General features: G+C 33.2%; 3 protein-coding genes across 4 annotated transcripts; 1 reads left to right on the top strand and 2 right to left on the bottom strand.

Moving 5' to 3' along the window:
- Window positions 1-24: 24 nt before the first annotated feature.
- On the bottom strand, window positions 25-4,178 carry LOC21397458 (probable prolyl 4-hydroxylase 3). The gene is made up of 8 exons (XM_010101822.2): window positions 3,599-4,178; window positions 3,399-3,483; window positions 2,487-2,584; window positions 2,179-2,276; window positions 1,176-1,305; window positions 868-1,055; window positions 660-747; window positions 25-179 (listed from the first exon to the last, which is right to left on the bottom strand). The coding sequence occupies exons 1-7, from the start codon at window positions 3,787-3,789 to the stop codon at window positions 674-676; spliced, it is 864 nt and encodes a 287-aa protein (XP_010100124.1). The 5' UTR covers window positions 3,790-4,178; the 3' UTR covers window positions 25-179; window positions 660-673.
- A 5,195-nt stretch (window positions 4,179-9,373) lies between these two features.
- On the top strand, window positions 9,374-11,167 carry LOC21397456 (pentatricopeptide repeat-containing protein At1g20300, mitochondrial). Its single transcript, XM_010101820.2, has one exon. It carries the CDS (start codon window positions 9,485-9,487, stop codon window positions 11,090-11,092), a length of 1,608 nt encoding a protein of 535 aa, XP_010100122.1. The 5' UTR covers window positions 9,374-9,484; the 3' UTR covers window positions 11,093-11,167.
- Window positions 11,168-11,214: 47 nt separating this feature from the next.
- LOC21397455 lies at window positions 11,215-12,308 on the bottom strand. Of its 2 annotated transcripts, none has more exons than XM_024167992.1 (3): window positions 12,197-12,308; window positions 11,847-12,013; window positions 11,215-11,442 (listed from the first exon to the last, which is right to left on the bottom strand). In XM_024167992.1, exons 2-3 carry the CDS (start codon window positions 11,950-11,952, stop codon window positions 11,300-11,302), a joined length of 249 nt encoding a protein of 82 aa, XP_024023760.1. In that variant the 5' UTR covers window positions 11,953-12,013; window positions 12,197-12,308; the 3' UTR covers window positions 11,215-11,299. The 2 variants fall into 2 exon arrangements, with proteins under 2 accessions (XP_024023760.1, XP_010100121.1); XM_010101819.2 differs by having other exon boundaries at window positions 11,847-11,966.
- Window positions 12,309-16,029: the final 3,721 nt, after the last annotated feature.

Here is a 16,029-nt window from a genome sequence, read left to right as displayed (position 1 = left end):
GATCCTAGAGCCTATTTTTGTTAATTTACAAAAATGTACTCATTATCGACAAAAGGTAAAAGAATTACAGAAGCGTAAAACTTTTGACATCTGATTTGTAAAGATTTCGGTGGTGAAATTTCTGAAAGGTCAAGACTTATCCACGATGATCTGCGTAAAGGACTCCTCTGAATGCGATCCTGCATGTAAATCAAGGTAGAAATGAAAAAACTAGTTGAAGCGCCACAAGAGATTTAAAAAACAATTATTTTATCATAGTATATGCCAAAAAAAGAGGAAAAGTTTTCTAATGGGATCGGAGCGTTGATGTTGTAAAATTATCACTTTTGTAGTAATTTGCAATATCTATAACATGTAATAGGAAAGTGATAACAATACTCCATTATATCAATTCGTGGGCACTCTTGAAATTTCATTTTAAAATCTCATTTAAATTAGAGACAAAAAATCTTGAATCTTATATCTTTTGAGTAAGCGGTTGAAATTAATTTCAGGTATAAAAATGCAAATTATGGTTGACACGCCAGCTAGTGAAAACGATTTTTGGATAGGAAAAAATACCTTTAAACCTAAACGATATCTACGTTTACGTTTATTACTTTTGTCAATTAGCATTATGCCAATACTCGCTAAGGTAGTAACTACTTTTAGTTAAGTACCTTTCCTTTATCGCCTATACTTTGTACTCCCCAAGATGCATCCATTTTGTAGAAGACCACTTGTTCCCTTTAATCACAGGGCATCCCCCTGTCAGAGAACATAAATACCATAAGAAATCAAGAATCATTCAGTTCGGGAAAAAAGGGTAGATCCTTATATTCTTGAATAGAAATATTTGAGTGTCTGTGAAATGTATTTATAGCTAACCGTGCAAACTTGATGGATCTAAAGTTGCATCAGGTCTCATACTCCAAAACAGCAATGCATCACCCATTTTCGGCTTCACCGCAAGACCCTGTTTCCCACATTCAGATAGTTCATTCCAATATGGCAATGAACTGAAGTTTCCCTTAGCAGAAGGAAATACTGTCTCGCCGCCTTCTTCAACATCTGACCTACATTAACAGCGGAAGAAATGACAAAAGAAAAGATCAGACCAACGTGGCACATTTGAGACCAAGTTAATTGCTTTATAAGATACATTAAACAGCGGAAAAGATGGGAAGCAATCTTACAGATACATTAGTAGAGTGGCAACCCTTTGGCCTCCATTTTTTGTGTTGAAATCATCAAGGAAGTAATCGAAATGTTCATCGTACTTTTGGCCAACTTCATAGTGGAGAATTTGAAGTCCTTCACCGTGCTCTGAAAATTATAGCGTTAGCTTATACGCAGTAGTTAATTCACCAAAGGCCAAAAGGCAAAGATGGAGAATAAGAGCCAGATGATAGAAAAGAAACACCAGGGAAAAACATCACCATACAGTAAAAAGCATGGAACAAGGAAGTAAACCAAGTTACTGCATCAATTACAACTATTATAGTAGTCGATTCTCTCTTTTAAACGAAACTAACAAGGAAAAGTGTCTACATGTCCACTTATAAGACAAAATTTGATCCTCTTAGATGCAAGGATTTGCTCGTCTGATAAAAACTAGATTTAGATTATTACTCAGGAACAAAAGCCTACAGTAACTGGGAGTATATTATAGAATATTAGAACCTAACAAAATCAAAGAGACGAGAATGGAGAGGAAATCAAATGAAATGCACAGCAGGAACTCTGAATTGCGAAGACAAATAAATTAGATGTGATAGCGGGACCAAAGTGAAACTAACAGAATGCTAGATTTACACGTGACCTTGCTGGTAGTACATCAAATGCATAAACCGGCAACCCTATAAGTTGCAATAATGCCTACCATCAACGAGATTTTATCAAGTCAGAAACATATAAAGCTCTTAGAGAAGAAAAGGTTAAAACAGATGAACATGTCCAATAGCACTAAAAATGCTCATTTCAACTCGATCTATTTACATATTACGTTAGGCAACAATAAAAAAGGACATAAAGAAGCTCTTTTTTCGCCTTTTCTTGTAAAGAAGTAGAAGGTTTGATTGAAAAACAAGAAAATTTCAATCAAAATGAAGTTTTGTCCATACAATTCCTAGACATGGACTTGTGCAAATTTCAGTTGATAGAAGACAAAGTGCAAATACGTATTGTCTAATCTCATACCTACAGGAATAAAAGTAAAGTCTGCTATTCTTTTTTCAATATCCCTTATTATCTTATCACGTCCTCTCTTGAGAAACATGCCAGAGCTAGTACGAACTCTGCATACAAAAGAGACATGGGGTTTCAGCTTACAACTATAGATCAAGTCTTTGATTGCCAAAAAAAAAAAAAAAAAAAAGAAAAAAACAACTATAGATCAAATCTCAATTTTCCTTGATAGTTCTTACAGCACCAACAACAACACACCTGAAACTCTTTATCAGATCTAATTTACAGCCAAGTGGAAAAGGAACCATGAAAATGCATACCTGCTATCTTTGCTTCGTCCTGTCTTGCTATCAACAACAGTTGATTTCACCATATGTGGTTCAGCAATACTAATTAAGTATTCACATTCTTCCTTGGACTGTTCAAAATGACAGCAATAACTAGTGTCGTCAGAGTTCAGACTGAATATATTCCACAGACACCTCAAAGAAAACACATAGTGTTGGTGTTAAAAAACGTCAAGGTGAAACAGTTCGAAATACTTATCTAATCTTGAAACCGCCTCAAAAAAATTGCTCAAAGGTTCACCAGGCAACTTGCAAACTAGGTGATAATGATGCTTTTACATCTACGGTTGTATTGCCAGGACGTGAAAAAGAGAACAGACCTTCCTAGTAAATTAGTCCAAAACTACTTCAACTTTTCTTCTTGTAAAGAAGCATCCATATAACATTTTTATTTACAGAATATAGTTATAGTTAACCCGAGTAAAGCAATGTTCTATTTAGATTATTGTTTTTCCATTGGAATCGTCTCGTGATAAAACACATATGAAGATTAACTAGCAGCAGCAAATGCACAGGCGTATTCCCTACCAAGTCACACGTGTCAAAACCTCAATATCCAATCAGAATCCCTGCAGCCTGGAAATTTTCCCTTAGGATTTTATCTGTCTACAATTTTACAAAATTTATGTTACCTTTGACCGATCTACAATTTCATACAATCTAAAGCGTCGAATACAATATTTCAAATGAGAGTAGCTTCAAGCACTATTAAGGAATATAATTAGACAGAACCAATAGACAAATCAACGTCATTGACTCGGAAATGATAATATCATCAAATTAAACTCAACCGAAACGCAATTAAACAAACAGAGAAATCAAAACATATCGTTCTTAACCTATGTCTGATTAAAGAAATATAAACTGAAGAAGAAGGAACCGTACCAAAACATTATGATATATGAAAGCTCTTGGCTCCCAAGAGAGAACCTCGGTCCACTGCTCTTCTCTCTTCCCCAGTTCGTCACCTCTGCAACCAAAATAAAAAAAAAAATCATAATCTCAATCGCTTAAAAGCCTAATTCGCACTAGTTCCAAACAGATCAATCTCTTCGCGATCGCAAATTGACGAGGAGAATGCATACCTCTCGACAATCCTGCGCCTGAATGAGCTCAGATCGTTAGGCGGAGAATCGTCGGAGCTCACCGGAAGAGAGACGATTCCGAGAGCCAAAAGCATCAGAAGGACAACCGATAGCATGAACAGAATCGAGAAGACGAGCGTGAACGTCGACCATTTCCTACCGTGCAACCGAGTATAACGCCCCTTCGCCATTGTTGGAGGGGCTCGAATTCCCTGAAAAGCTCGACCGGAGAATCGAAAACCCTAGCTTCTATGGCAAGAACGAGGCCTTTCCTTCTGATTTTTGAAAATTTCCGCCCTAAAACCTCTCTGATTGAGTGATTTAGGCACGAAACTCTATCAGAATCTAATTGAATTGTTTAATCGCGCTCGGGACGTTTCAACTTCAAGGGCAGTAATGGTATTTATAGGTTCCAAGATCTCTAGGCAAAAAGAATTCGGCAATTTCGTTTTCGTGAATTCGGCAATTTCGTTTTCGTGAATCGAAACAATAGCGGTTTGGTTTTCCTTGCGTTTACCGTATTGTGTGCTGCACCATGTTTAGAGCTAAGTTTTGACTGGATACTTCTCGAAGAGCCCCTTCTTCCTTCTATTATGTTGCGTTGATTTTCTTTTAACACACTTTTTTTTTTTTTGAACTTTAAATCTCTTTTAATCCACCTTTTTTTTTTCATTCTCAAAAAATTCAAGCAAACATCTTTATTTATCACCCGAAAAAAAAAAGGACACGCTCCGACTCATCAAAACAATGAAATTCCAACTCACTTTGAGTCTGTTTAGTTCGCTGATTTAAATTTTTAATTTAAATTGATATATGACTTTATGTGAGAGTTTTTTACTGTAGTAAAAAAGTTAGATGTGACTGTTTTTAAGAACTTTTTACTGTAATAAAACTCGAATTCTAAACTCGAATTGATGAAATGAACGAGATTCTTTTTTAATAGAAAATTCTAACTCATTTTCTGACTCTTGACCTTTATCTAACCGCAAAAAATATAATGAGAAAGATAATAAGATGGAAAACAAAATAAAGAGTAAAAATCATTGATTCACTCTCAAGTATTCACTCAACTATTATATAATATAATGTGAAATAATCTCATTGCTTTTCTAATATTTATCAAAATTAGGAAAAATAATATTGTCAATGTACTTATTAAAATGTCTTTTTACATAATTAAATAATTATTAATTTATAATATTTTTAAGGGTAAATAAGTAAATTTGTGGTTTTTATTAAAAGAAATTAATATTAAGGGAGATTCAAGAATTGGTATTCTCTTTCTCACTCTATAGAGATAATTATTAAAATTATTCTTAGAGTGCTTGTGTTTGATAATACTCTTTAAAAAGAATATTAATCAAAAGTAAAAAGTAAAAATCTAGATTTATGCATTTTAATATAAAAATCTAGATTCATACACTTTAAAGAGTATTTGACACATTTCTCCTTCTCTATATTATGTGGGACCCACTAAATATTAATTTTTTATTTTTGTAAGTAAACATATTATTGAATGAGAAAATAAATTTATTCATTTTCCCTTTTCCTTTTCCTTTCCCTTTAATGTAAAGTAAATGCACTGTTTTTATGCTCAACTACAGCTATACTTTATAGCAATTGTTTTTTATTTAATTTTTAAGAATTATTATGATGGAGAATGATATTTTATTTTTTAATTGTTAGATTAATTTTTAATGATGATATCTGTACATATTCACATTAAAATTTACATGAGTGACATAAAATTACTCATACTGCAATTTAAACTTTTGAGAAACTACCATTAAAACATAATTTCTACCAACGGAACAAGATAACCTTCCCGTCAATCCATCATAAATACACCCTTATTTTATATCTTTTTTTAGCATTACTTTTCCATTGATTTGTTTGCACCTGTTTTTACTGATTCCTTGCCTGAAAGCACACCTCTACTTATGCGCGTCATTTTAAATTCAGTTAATTAGATAATCACTGTTTCAAATAATTATCAGTAGTTATTTATTCAATTACCATCATATCTTTTAAAAAAAATATAAATATCATCGTATCTCTAATTCAAAATAACCGGACTCGTAGGAAGAACAACTTCAGGAAGTTAATAAATTTATCTAAGAAAATAAACTGCATTTTTCTTTGTTTCTCACCCTTCTTTGGTGCTGAAATCTGTGTACATGAACATAAACCCAAGATTAAGAGCCCTAACATGAAAAAACAATAAGAAAAAACTGAAATAGCAGGATCATTCATGTCACATAAAATTGACAAAAAAAAAAAAAAAAAGGAAAAAAAGGGAGGATATATTCACAATTATAACGAGTCTTCTAAAATCCGTTTATTGGAAACATCATACTTGGGTAAGCTGAAAATTTGACCAAGAAGCCTATCAATCCATCTCTTGACGTTGTTGATAATACAAGCATCACAGAACTCGAATAAGCCTACAAAGGGAACCACCAAACCTTCAATATCTTCATCTTCATTAAGCAATAATCTCCTTGGAGCCCAAAACACTTCTGTTCCTTCTCTTAGCAGCGGCTTCTTGACCTTCACATATTGCCCTTTTTGATTTCCTGGGAATGGCGGTGCCGGAGTCTTCCATGGACAAAGTGGCACCAATTCCTCTAATGTAACTAAGCGTGGAGTACTCTCAGAAGAAACCATCTACAACTACTTCTACGTTGAATGAATGGAGACGATTATTTCTTTTGATCTTATTTTTGTTTTTGTTTTTGTTTTTTTGTTTTTAATAGAGAAGTTTTGCAAAGGAAATTATTAGAATATATGGAGAATTGAGATGTTGAAGGTATTTTCTGGGACTTGGCAATGAAGTGAGCCAAAATTTCTTGCTTAAATGAATTTCTCCTAGGAATGCAGCCATCTATGGTAACCAAGATTTCGAAAAAGAAGCCATACAAGGATTGTTGTTTGAATATATTTATTGCATGTGTTGAAAAACAGCTGGCATTGCTGAATTGTTATTAGCAAGGGAATTATGATGGATAAGAACATTAATTAAGAGAATTGTACAATTTGGGAAGGGCGTTTGGTGAGTATCATTTCCTTAAAAGGAATTTGGAAGAAACTGATTGCCATTGGAGCGTAATTTAATTTTGTACTAAACACGATGACTGGCATGCTCATTTAGCATTATTTTACCTTCAAATTTTAAGCAATAAAAGAATGAAAGTAAGGGTGTTTAGTTCATTGATTCGAGTTTTTAATTCGAGTTGAGATATGACTTTATATGAAAGTTTTTTACTGTAACAAAAAAATTAAATGTGACTGTTTCTGAGAACTTTTTACTATAGCAAAATTCAAAGGGAGAAATAGGGAAATAGGCCAAGACTTGAGATGAATTAAAATTAATAAGCCAATAGTTTACATAAGTTAATAAATAGGTCAAATTACTGTTTTCGTCCATAACTTGTCTGGTTATGAACCATAACTTGACAAGTTATTGTCCATAATTATCCATAACTTGTCTGGCTATGAACCATAACTTGACAAGTTTGTCCATAACTTATCTGGTTATGAACCATAACTTGACAAGTTACGGCCTATTAATTTTTATAACTAAAAATTGGCCTATATACTTTCTTAAGCTTTTCATATTGGCCTATTTTCCACTATTTCTCAAATTTAAATTCTAAACTCGAATCGGTAAAATGAACGGGGCCTAAAAGCTTTAAGTCTTCGACTTTTCATCAAGGTATGTTACTTTGCATTTCTCTAATGACTCTCTTTCTATTTAATAATGTGTTCACGTACAAAATTAGTAATGAAATTTAATGGGCCTCACGCAATATAAGAAATAAAGAAAGTGAATGTCAATTATTGTACCATTTTTAGTATTGATTTCTTGTTAAAGTGAATGAATGTTAAATTTACTTATCTACTATTAATAAATTATTATATAATTAATGGTTATAAAATTGTGTAAAATGACATTTTAGTGATTACATTCATAACATTATTATTCCTAATTTTAGTCAACCTAAGAAAGGAAATGAGATTATTTTCCATTACACCATACTTGAAAGGGAATGAATAACTTTTAATTCTATTATTTTATTTTTCTTTCCAATCCTATTACGTTTCTCGTTACATTCTTTTACGATTTGGTAAGCATAAGTGTTGAAAACCATATTTTTTATACTGCTTAATGGAACAAAAAAAAAGTATGTTAAAATTTTCTAATGAATATTGAAAATGATACAATATAATTATGAAAAATATCAAGTATTCTTAAAAGAGCTTTTTGAGATGCAACATTTTTTAACTTTAACTAGAAACCCTTCTGACTAAAAACAATGACAAAAACAACTTTTGAACTCTGGAAGACTTCCAGGAAGAAAAGCCAAACGAGCTATTAACGACTCAAAAAAGAAAAAAAAAAAAAAAAACTTCATTTACTTGAAAACCTTAAAAATGTAAAATGGGAAACGACAATAAATATGAAACAACATTTACTACAAACGACAACAAAAAGGAGGCAAAAAATAAAAATAAAAATTACATTATCATCAAGGAGTGCTGGGTCATTCTCATTTTGTTGCCTAAATTTTAAAAGTTATCAATTTTTGCTCATTGAACTTTAAATTGTTCACACTTAATCTTTATGTTATGATTTTTGTTAAAAATAAATAGAAAAAAAAATAACGCAGTCATGTATCCTTTCTATATGAATTTCTATTAAAAATAAATAAATAAAAATTATATAACCACACTTAATTCTCAATTTTTTCGTCTAATTTTAACAAAAATTCTTATAAAAGAGCTTAAATGAGGCAAATTGAAAATTTAAAAAACAACGTGAGTTTTCAAAATTTAAAAACAAAGTGGAAATAATCTCAAAGTTCAAGATCACCTAAAATTTAACTATAAAACACGACAACAAAAGTAGAGGCCAGTAAATTAGAACCTATAAGGCAATAACCGACATCAAATACAGAAATGACAAATCAGAAAACGACGGTATAAAACCTATAACGACAATGACCTTAAAAACGATACGAAATGAAGAAACGAAAACAAATATTAAACAACAATAACTGGAGGGGGAAGAAAAGAAACCGAAAAAGCTAAAAAGAAAAGTCTAACATAAAAAACGATAACAATCTCAAACGACACCAATCTTTTTTTTGAAATGACACCAATCATAAGCGACAAACTACCAAAAAAAAAAAAAAAACATTAACTATAAAAAAGGCAAAACCCTAAAACGTTATAATAATAAGGAAACGACATAAAAAATGAAGACGACAAAAACAAAAATACAACATATATTGAGTATATGGGTGCGTTTAGAATTGATTTTAGATTATTTTTAAAAATATTTTTACGCGTCTTTTAAGATATAAATGAAAATGATCTGTAAATCGTGTTTGTTTAACAAATATTTTAAAAACGAAAATGAAAATAAAAAACAGTGAGAATAATTTTTATAAAAAAATTTAAAAATGGTTAAAAATTATTTTCTTTTTCTGTTTTTATTTTTTTAATACTTATCAATAATGTTATAATATATTAATTAATAATTATAATTAAAATTTTTTTTTTATTATACTCAAAATAATTTCTTAAAAAACTAACTAAACACAATTTCAAAATTGATTTCAAAATAATTCTTAAAATAATTTATTTTTACTTTTATACTGAAAATAAAATTATTTTGAAATTGTTATTAAACGGGCCAAATGTTATCTGGCAGCAGCATGAATATAATTTTGATAGAACAAAAAAAAAAAAGGAAAGGAAAACGCCGTCGTACCAAAGCAAAACTCCACTAATAATATTGTGGCGCCTCTCCGTCTCCTTCGCTGCTAACTCCTCAGTCCTCTCACTCTCCTTATTGCCGCCACTGTTTCTGTTGAAACCCAAATGGCCCTAATCAAATCAAAGCTTCGTTTTCCCAACCTCTTTTCTTCTCCCTTTAAGCTCCAATTGGGACTTTACGCTTTCTTTTCATCTTCCTCGGAAGCACATCTTTCAGAGGAGGACACAAACGACAATCCCCAAACTGGCCCTACCTCCTCCAGCTTATCCCCCGAAGAAACCCTAATCGCCGACAAACTTCACTCCCTCATCAAAGGGCACCACCGGAAAAACCCAAGCCCCGACTCCAACCCCTCTCCACCTAACCCTAACTTCACAATCCCCTCTCTCTCTCTCGACTTCTCCCAAATCTCGGCCGTCCACTCCCTCTCCCCGGGCATCGTCCGCCGCGTGATCGAGAAATGCGGTGGGGTCCGACACGGCATCCCGGTCCTCCAGGCCCTGGCCTTCTTCAACTGGGCCACGGCCCAAGACAGGTTGGGCCAGTCCCCCGAGCCCTACAACGAGCTGGTCGACCTCGCCGGGAAGGTGAGGCAGTTCGACCTGGCCTGGCACGTGCTCGATCTCATGAAGACCCGGAACGTGGAAATTACTATCGAGACCTTCTCGATCCTCGTGCGCCGCTACGTAAGGGCCGGATTCGCTGCGGAGGCGGTGCACGCTTTTAACCGTATGGACGATTACGGTTGTAAGCCTGATAAGATTGCTTTCTCTGTCGTGATCAGTAATCTGTGCAAGAAAAGAAGAGCGACCGAAGCGCAGTCGTTTTTCGATGGCTTGAAGGACAAGTTTGAGCCGGATGTCGTTTTGTACACAAACTTGATCCACGGTTGGTGTCGTGCGGGCAATATTTCCGAGGCCGAGAGCGTTTTCAGCGAAATGAAAAAGGCGGGTATTAAGCCTAATGTCTACACTTACACTATTGTCATTGACGCGTTGTGTAGGTGTGGGCAAATCACGCGTGGCCATGATGTTTTCTCGGAGATGATCGACGTTGGATGTCAACCAAACGCGGTTACTTTCAATAATCTCATGCGTGTTCATGTCAAGGCTGGAAGGACTCAAAAGGTTTTGCAGGTGTTTAATCAGATGAAGAGGCTGAAATGCGAAGCCGATGTGATTACGTATAATTTTCTGGTGGATTGTCATTGCAAGGATGAGAATCTTGATGACGCTGCTAAGGTGCTTAACTTGATGGTTAAGAAAGGGTGCAACCCGAATTCGTCGACATTTAATCCGATATTTAGGCTGGTTGCGAAGTTGAAGGACGTGAATGCTGCTCATAGGATGTATGCCAAGATGAAGGAATTGAAGTGCAAGCCTAACACTGTGACTTACAATGTGTTGATGCAAATGTTTGCAGAATCGAAGTCTATGGATATGGTTCTGAAGTTGAAGGAGGAGATGGACGAGAGTGAGGTTGAGCCGAATGTGAACACTTATCGGGTTTTGATCGTGATGTTTTGCGGGATGGGGCATTGGAATAATGCCTACAGGTTCTTTAGGGAGATGATTGAGGAGAAGTGCCTGAAGCCGAGTTTTCCTGTTTATGAGATGGTTTTGGAGCAGCTGAGGAAGGCAGGGCAGTTGAAGAAGCATGAGGAGTTGGTGGAGAAAATGGTCGCTAGAGGATTTGTAACCCGTCCATTGTAGAATTAGCTTACTCATCTTTCTTTATCATGAGTTTTGTAACTGTATTGCATTCTTCTTTGATGATGAAATTTTGATGGAAATTCAGCAATTTTATATAAATGAAAATTGAAATTGTACCATGGTTTCAACAAAATAATCAAATCATCAACGCATTAAAATGTAACCATGATTCATCAAGAAAAGGGAAAAAAGGCAGCTGTACCCCCGCTAAGAGTGACCTTGCATATCTAACATCTCACCAAGATCTTTCAGTCTCTCTAATCCTTCGCTAATAAAAAAACGAATCTTTTGCTTGTCATTGCAGTTCCGGTTGTTCTCCATCTCCTGTCTAATCGTCTGCCGTAGTTCCGCTGTTCACAAGGAAAGAATCTGCACGTTAGTAATTAGAGAATTGTTCTGAAGACATCAACATGATTGTAAAATCCACCACAAAACATGAGAATGTTCTGCATTTCTCAACAGAGTTCCTGATAAGAACTAGTTTGTGTTTTAAGCTGCTTAACGGGGAAAAATCATACAAGTTTTATCTAATACATAATAATGAATATGTTCTGCAAACAAAAGTTTAACTAAAACTAAAGAAACAGATGAACAATTCTAAATTTATTAGGGGATAAGAAATCTATTATCGCCTCTTCCATTCACAGTTCTAAATCTTAGGGGCCAATAATTTTTTCGGGAAAAAATGGCTTCAACATCCAAAATTTCGTCCTAAAAATTGTGGGGAAGAAGAAGTTTCAAGAGAAATTTTAACCTCGAGCATGAACAGGGGCTCTTCGAGTGGTCCTCAGCGCTTGCCTATATAGCTTCAATACCCGAGCACGGAGAATAAAGTCCTGCAAATCGAAGGAAAGCGCCATAACTGGTTCTTTTCCTTTTTACCAGCAGAATCCAGTCAGAGCTTCTTCGTAGAGCAAATTTCTGAAAGCAAATGCAATTGAAAGAAGATTATTATCGGAGATTTTTTAAAAGGCTGTGCTGTATTGACTCTGAACTCCCCAAACTTGAAGTTACGATCTACGATTAAGAACAGTACAGAGAAACTAGGGTCCAAAGAATGCGGGAGAAATATATTTCAAATCCAAAATATATTGTAGACCGTACCAGGGGAACGATTCAGGTATTTTGAAAGAGAACGTCTGGTACAGTTTGATGGAGATTTTAGTCTGAAACTCACAGTTCGCGGCTTTGCGCTGATGAAATCTGTTGTCGGGAAGAAGTATCTCAATCCCCAGATTTTATTTTTTTATTTTTTTTATCTTATTATCTAATTAGGGTTTTTCTTTTCTTTTCATTTTTATTTTTACATTTTGAGATTATCATTTTTTCCGCTTTTTCTCTTCTCCTTTTTTTTTTTTTTTTTTTTTTTTTTTTGAGAGAAAGCAATAAGCTTTAGCAAAACCTTAAAAACTACCCTGACGGAGGCACTTTTTCCTCATTGGTGATGTTGTCCAATAGATTTGCATCTAGGACCGGTAATATGAGCCACGACATAATAATACGATTAAAAAATAACACAAATTTTGAGGATTATGGTTGACAAAAACAGTTCGAGTCAGAATTGAGTCGACCTGAAATTGACACAAAAAACACTAGTCAATTTTGGGTTGGACCCACCTAACCTGAACACGACACAAAACTCATAAAAAACTAAAATATATTTTTCATTACATATTTTAGATTTTATTATGAACTTGTGATATCATGATAGTTATACTCAAAATCTAATACTATTATTTGCTTAATTTTAATGGATGTTACTGTATTTTAGTGTGTTATGAATTTTAAGTTATTTTTAATATGTAAAAAACTAAAGAAAAATATATAATTTTCGTGTCAATTTCAGGTTCACGGGTCAATTTTGTCTCACGGGTCATTTTCATGTCTTGTCGTGTCAACCCGTAAAGTGGTCGTGTTACAGTTTTTAAAAAATTTCGTATCACGGGTTGTGTTCGGGTTGACTGTAAATTTAAGAAGAAACGATCAAAACACGATACAAACACGACACGTAACACAAATTGCCACTCCTATTTGCATCTGATGTTAAAAAAATTAAAGGCTCATTCCTTCCGTGAGTTCGAGTTGAGAACTTGGCTTGAAAAGTCAATTCATGTGAGAGAAAAATATTGTATATATAAAATTTAAATTTAATTTTTATTAGTGAAAACATTGTAGTAAAAAGTTTGAGTTTGATTCAAATTGTGAAATTAACAGGACCCTAGCTCACTATTCATTAAGTGAACTTGTACACACCAATGGCCTGTTTACCTACGTGTAATCGAAATGAGCATGAATCAGAGTGGGTAGGATCCGGGGAGGGTAGGATTTAAAGTGAGGAATCAGAGTCAGAATAAGTTATTTACTTGGTGACAAAATTCAAAATCAGAGACTCGGAGTCACTCCAAATATGCTTTTACTTACACTTAAAATCAGAGTGAAATAGTGTAAAAATACTAATATACCCTTTAAATTAATTTTATATTTTTAATTTAAAAAATAAATTGTGTACTAATTATATTAAAATTAATCATAATTAAAATATTAAGTGTAATAATAGGGTAATAAAATAATAAATATAAATTGTATAATTATTTAACATATAAAAATAAATTGTTAAAATTTAAATAAAATAAATAAAAATAAAAAATAGTGTTAAAAATTAAAATATATCATTAATTTATTAAACAAATAAAGTACATATTTATTGTATTAAAGTTAACAATAATTAAGCTAATATTATAATTTCAGGCAAATAAAATAATAAAGGGTAAATTACACGAATGATCCTTAAACTCTTTAAAAGGTAATAGTTTTGTCCCTAAACTTTTTTTTGACGAAACGAATCCCAAACTATTTAAAAATGTGCAATGTAGTTCTTTCCGTCAGATGTTTTCTAAAAAGTAACGGCATAATAACTTAAAAGGGTGATATTATGGTCCCTTATTTCTTTATTGGGTGATTTTTTAGTCCCAATGACTTTAATATGTTAGGATTTAGTCCTTGTTTTTTAATAACATTTAACAAAAAGGACGACATTGTACCATTTTAAATACTTTGGGCCTTGTTTCGTTAAAAAAAAAAACGTTTGGGGATCAAACTGTCACCTTTTGACAAGTTTGGAAACCATTCGCGCCAAGTACCCAATAATAAATATAGGTTGTAATTATTATTTTTTGAATTTATTTTTCATTTAATATTTATAAGTAAAATATAAATATAATAGTAATTTAATGTTAATATCAGGAATATGAGTCCCAATTCTAAGGGGGATATGAGAGTGCTAATCTCATTCATCAATATCAAATTTAAGTGGGGCACACCAATCCTACTCCCATTTTAGTATAAAAAAGAGTAAGTAAACATGAGATTAACTCATGTTTTCCACTCTCATTCTTTAATCCTAGTAAGTAAACATGCCTCAAATTTATTAAAAATTATAAAAACATAAAATTAAAAAAAGAGGACAATATCCGGTCATAGCTTAAAATCATTTGATCTAGTGTCACCGAAAGGTTTGTATGGATGGGATTTGGAAGGAGATTTGCGGAATCAATCTCGTTTTGTATTAAAAAATAAAAAGAAATATTCGACTCTAGATCTAAAATCTCTTTCAGAACTTAATGGGGGTGACACCAAACGAGATGGTGGGACACAACTCACACTATAGTTCAAAAGAGAAACCGACAAGCAGAAGCTTCCTCCTCTGTCAAATGAGCGATTCGATTTCTAGGGTTTGGGAACTTTGAGTACATACTTTTGATGATTTTAGGGGTGGTGAAGAGCCAGATGGGAGGAGATCGCTAAGGAGAACGATGAGAGAGGCTTTCTGTTTAAAGCAATGAACTTCCTATTCTGTATAAGGTTAAAATACGATGCATAAAATGAAAAAAAAAGTTCTAATTACATTCATAATCTGCTTTTAATATTCTAGGAAATGAATTATACTATATATTTTGATGTGAATATTAAGGTTTCTTGCCGCATTTTTTTTATTTAGTTTCTTTTGGATGCCCTCTTTTATTTCATTTTTTGTCACTTATTCATGTAGTCATCCATTTCATTTAGTTGTTGCTTTTATTATGTCGTTGTTAAGGTCCAGACACGAAATGCTATCAATTTGAGTTGATTTGGAGAGATATAAAAGGAGAGAAGATTCATTTTTCCAAAATTGGAGAGGAAGAGAGGAAAAAGACGAACAAAATCCCTAGAGAATAAGGAACTTTGGAGGCTCAAATCCCATGATTTCATTGAAGATCCTTACAGAAGATGGTGGATTCAAGCTTATAAGATCATTCTTCTAACATAGTTGTTCATTCTCCCTTTATTTTCTTTTTAGTTTTTAGATTTTGTTTTTGGTTATGGATTTCTCTATGTTGAGCTAGATTATTATTCCAGGACTTGATGTAACCTTGTTTGAACTATATTTTGAATATTTTATCAATTGTTAGTTTGATTTCTATTTAATTCCTTTGTGTTTCTCTATGTTAATTGCTCTAATTTGTGTTTTCATAAATTAGAGACAAATATGCATGGATTTAGGCTCGAAAGAGTTATTTTCACATGTTGGAATTGAGAAAACACAACTTAAAGTTAGTTGAGTCCGGGGGGCCAATTAATTTAGATAATCAAAATTAGGTTGCTTAATGGATGCTTGATTTGATTAGGCTAATAAGGATATTGTTTAAGTGAGTTTTGCATACTATTTTGCTCAGCACTCGGGAGAGGGAGTGAAATTACCTTTGAAAACTTAAGATTAATGAATTGATGTTATGTTTACTTATCAGGAGTGAGGAATGAGAATTGGGATTCAGAATCAACTCAATGTTTACTTACCCATTTATATTCTAGAATGAGAGTGAGAATGTATGAGTCCCACACCAATTTAGGGTTGAGGAATGGGATTGGCACTCCCCTTAACCCCCACCGGATTGTCACTC

The sequence above is a fragment of the Morus notabilis genome, unplaced genomic scaffold, assembly GCF_000414095.1.
Source record: "Morus notabilis unplaced genomic scaffold, ASM41409v2 Scaffold396, whole genome shotgun sequence".
Lineage (NCBI taxonomy): Eukaryota > Viridiplantae > Streptophyta > Magnoliopsida > Rosales > Moraceae > Morus > Morus notabilis.
Note: the sequence above shows the minus strand (reverse complement) of the source record. Positions and strands in the feature narration are given on the sequence as shown.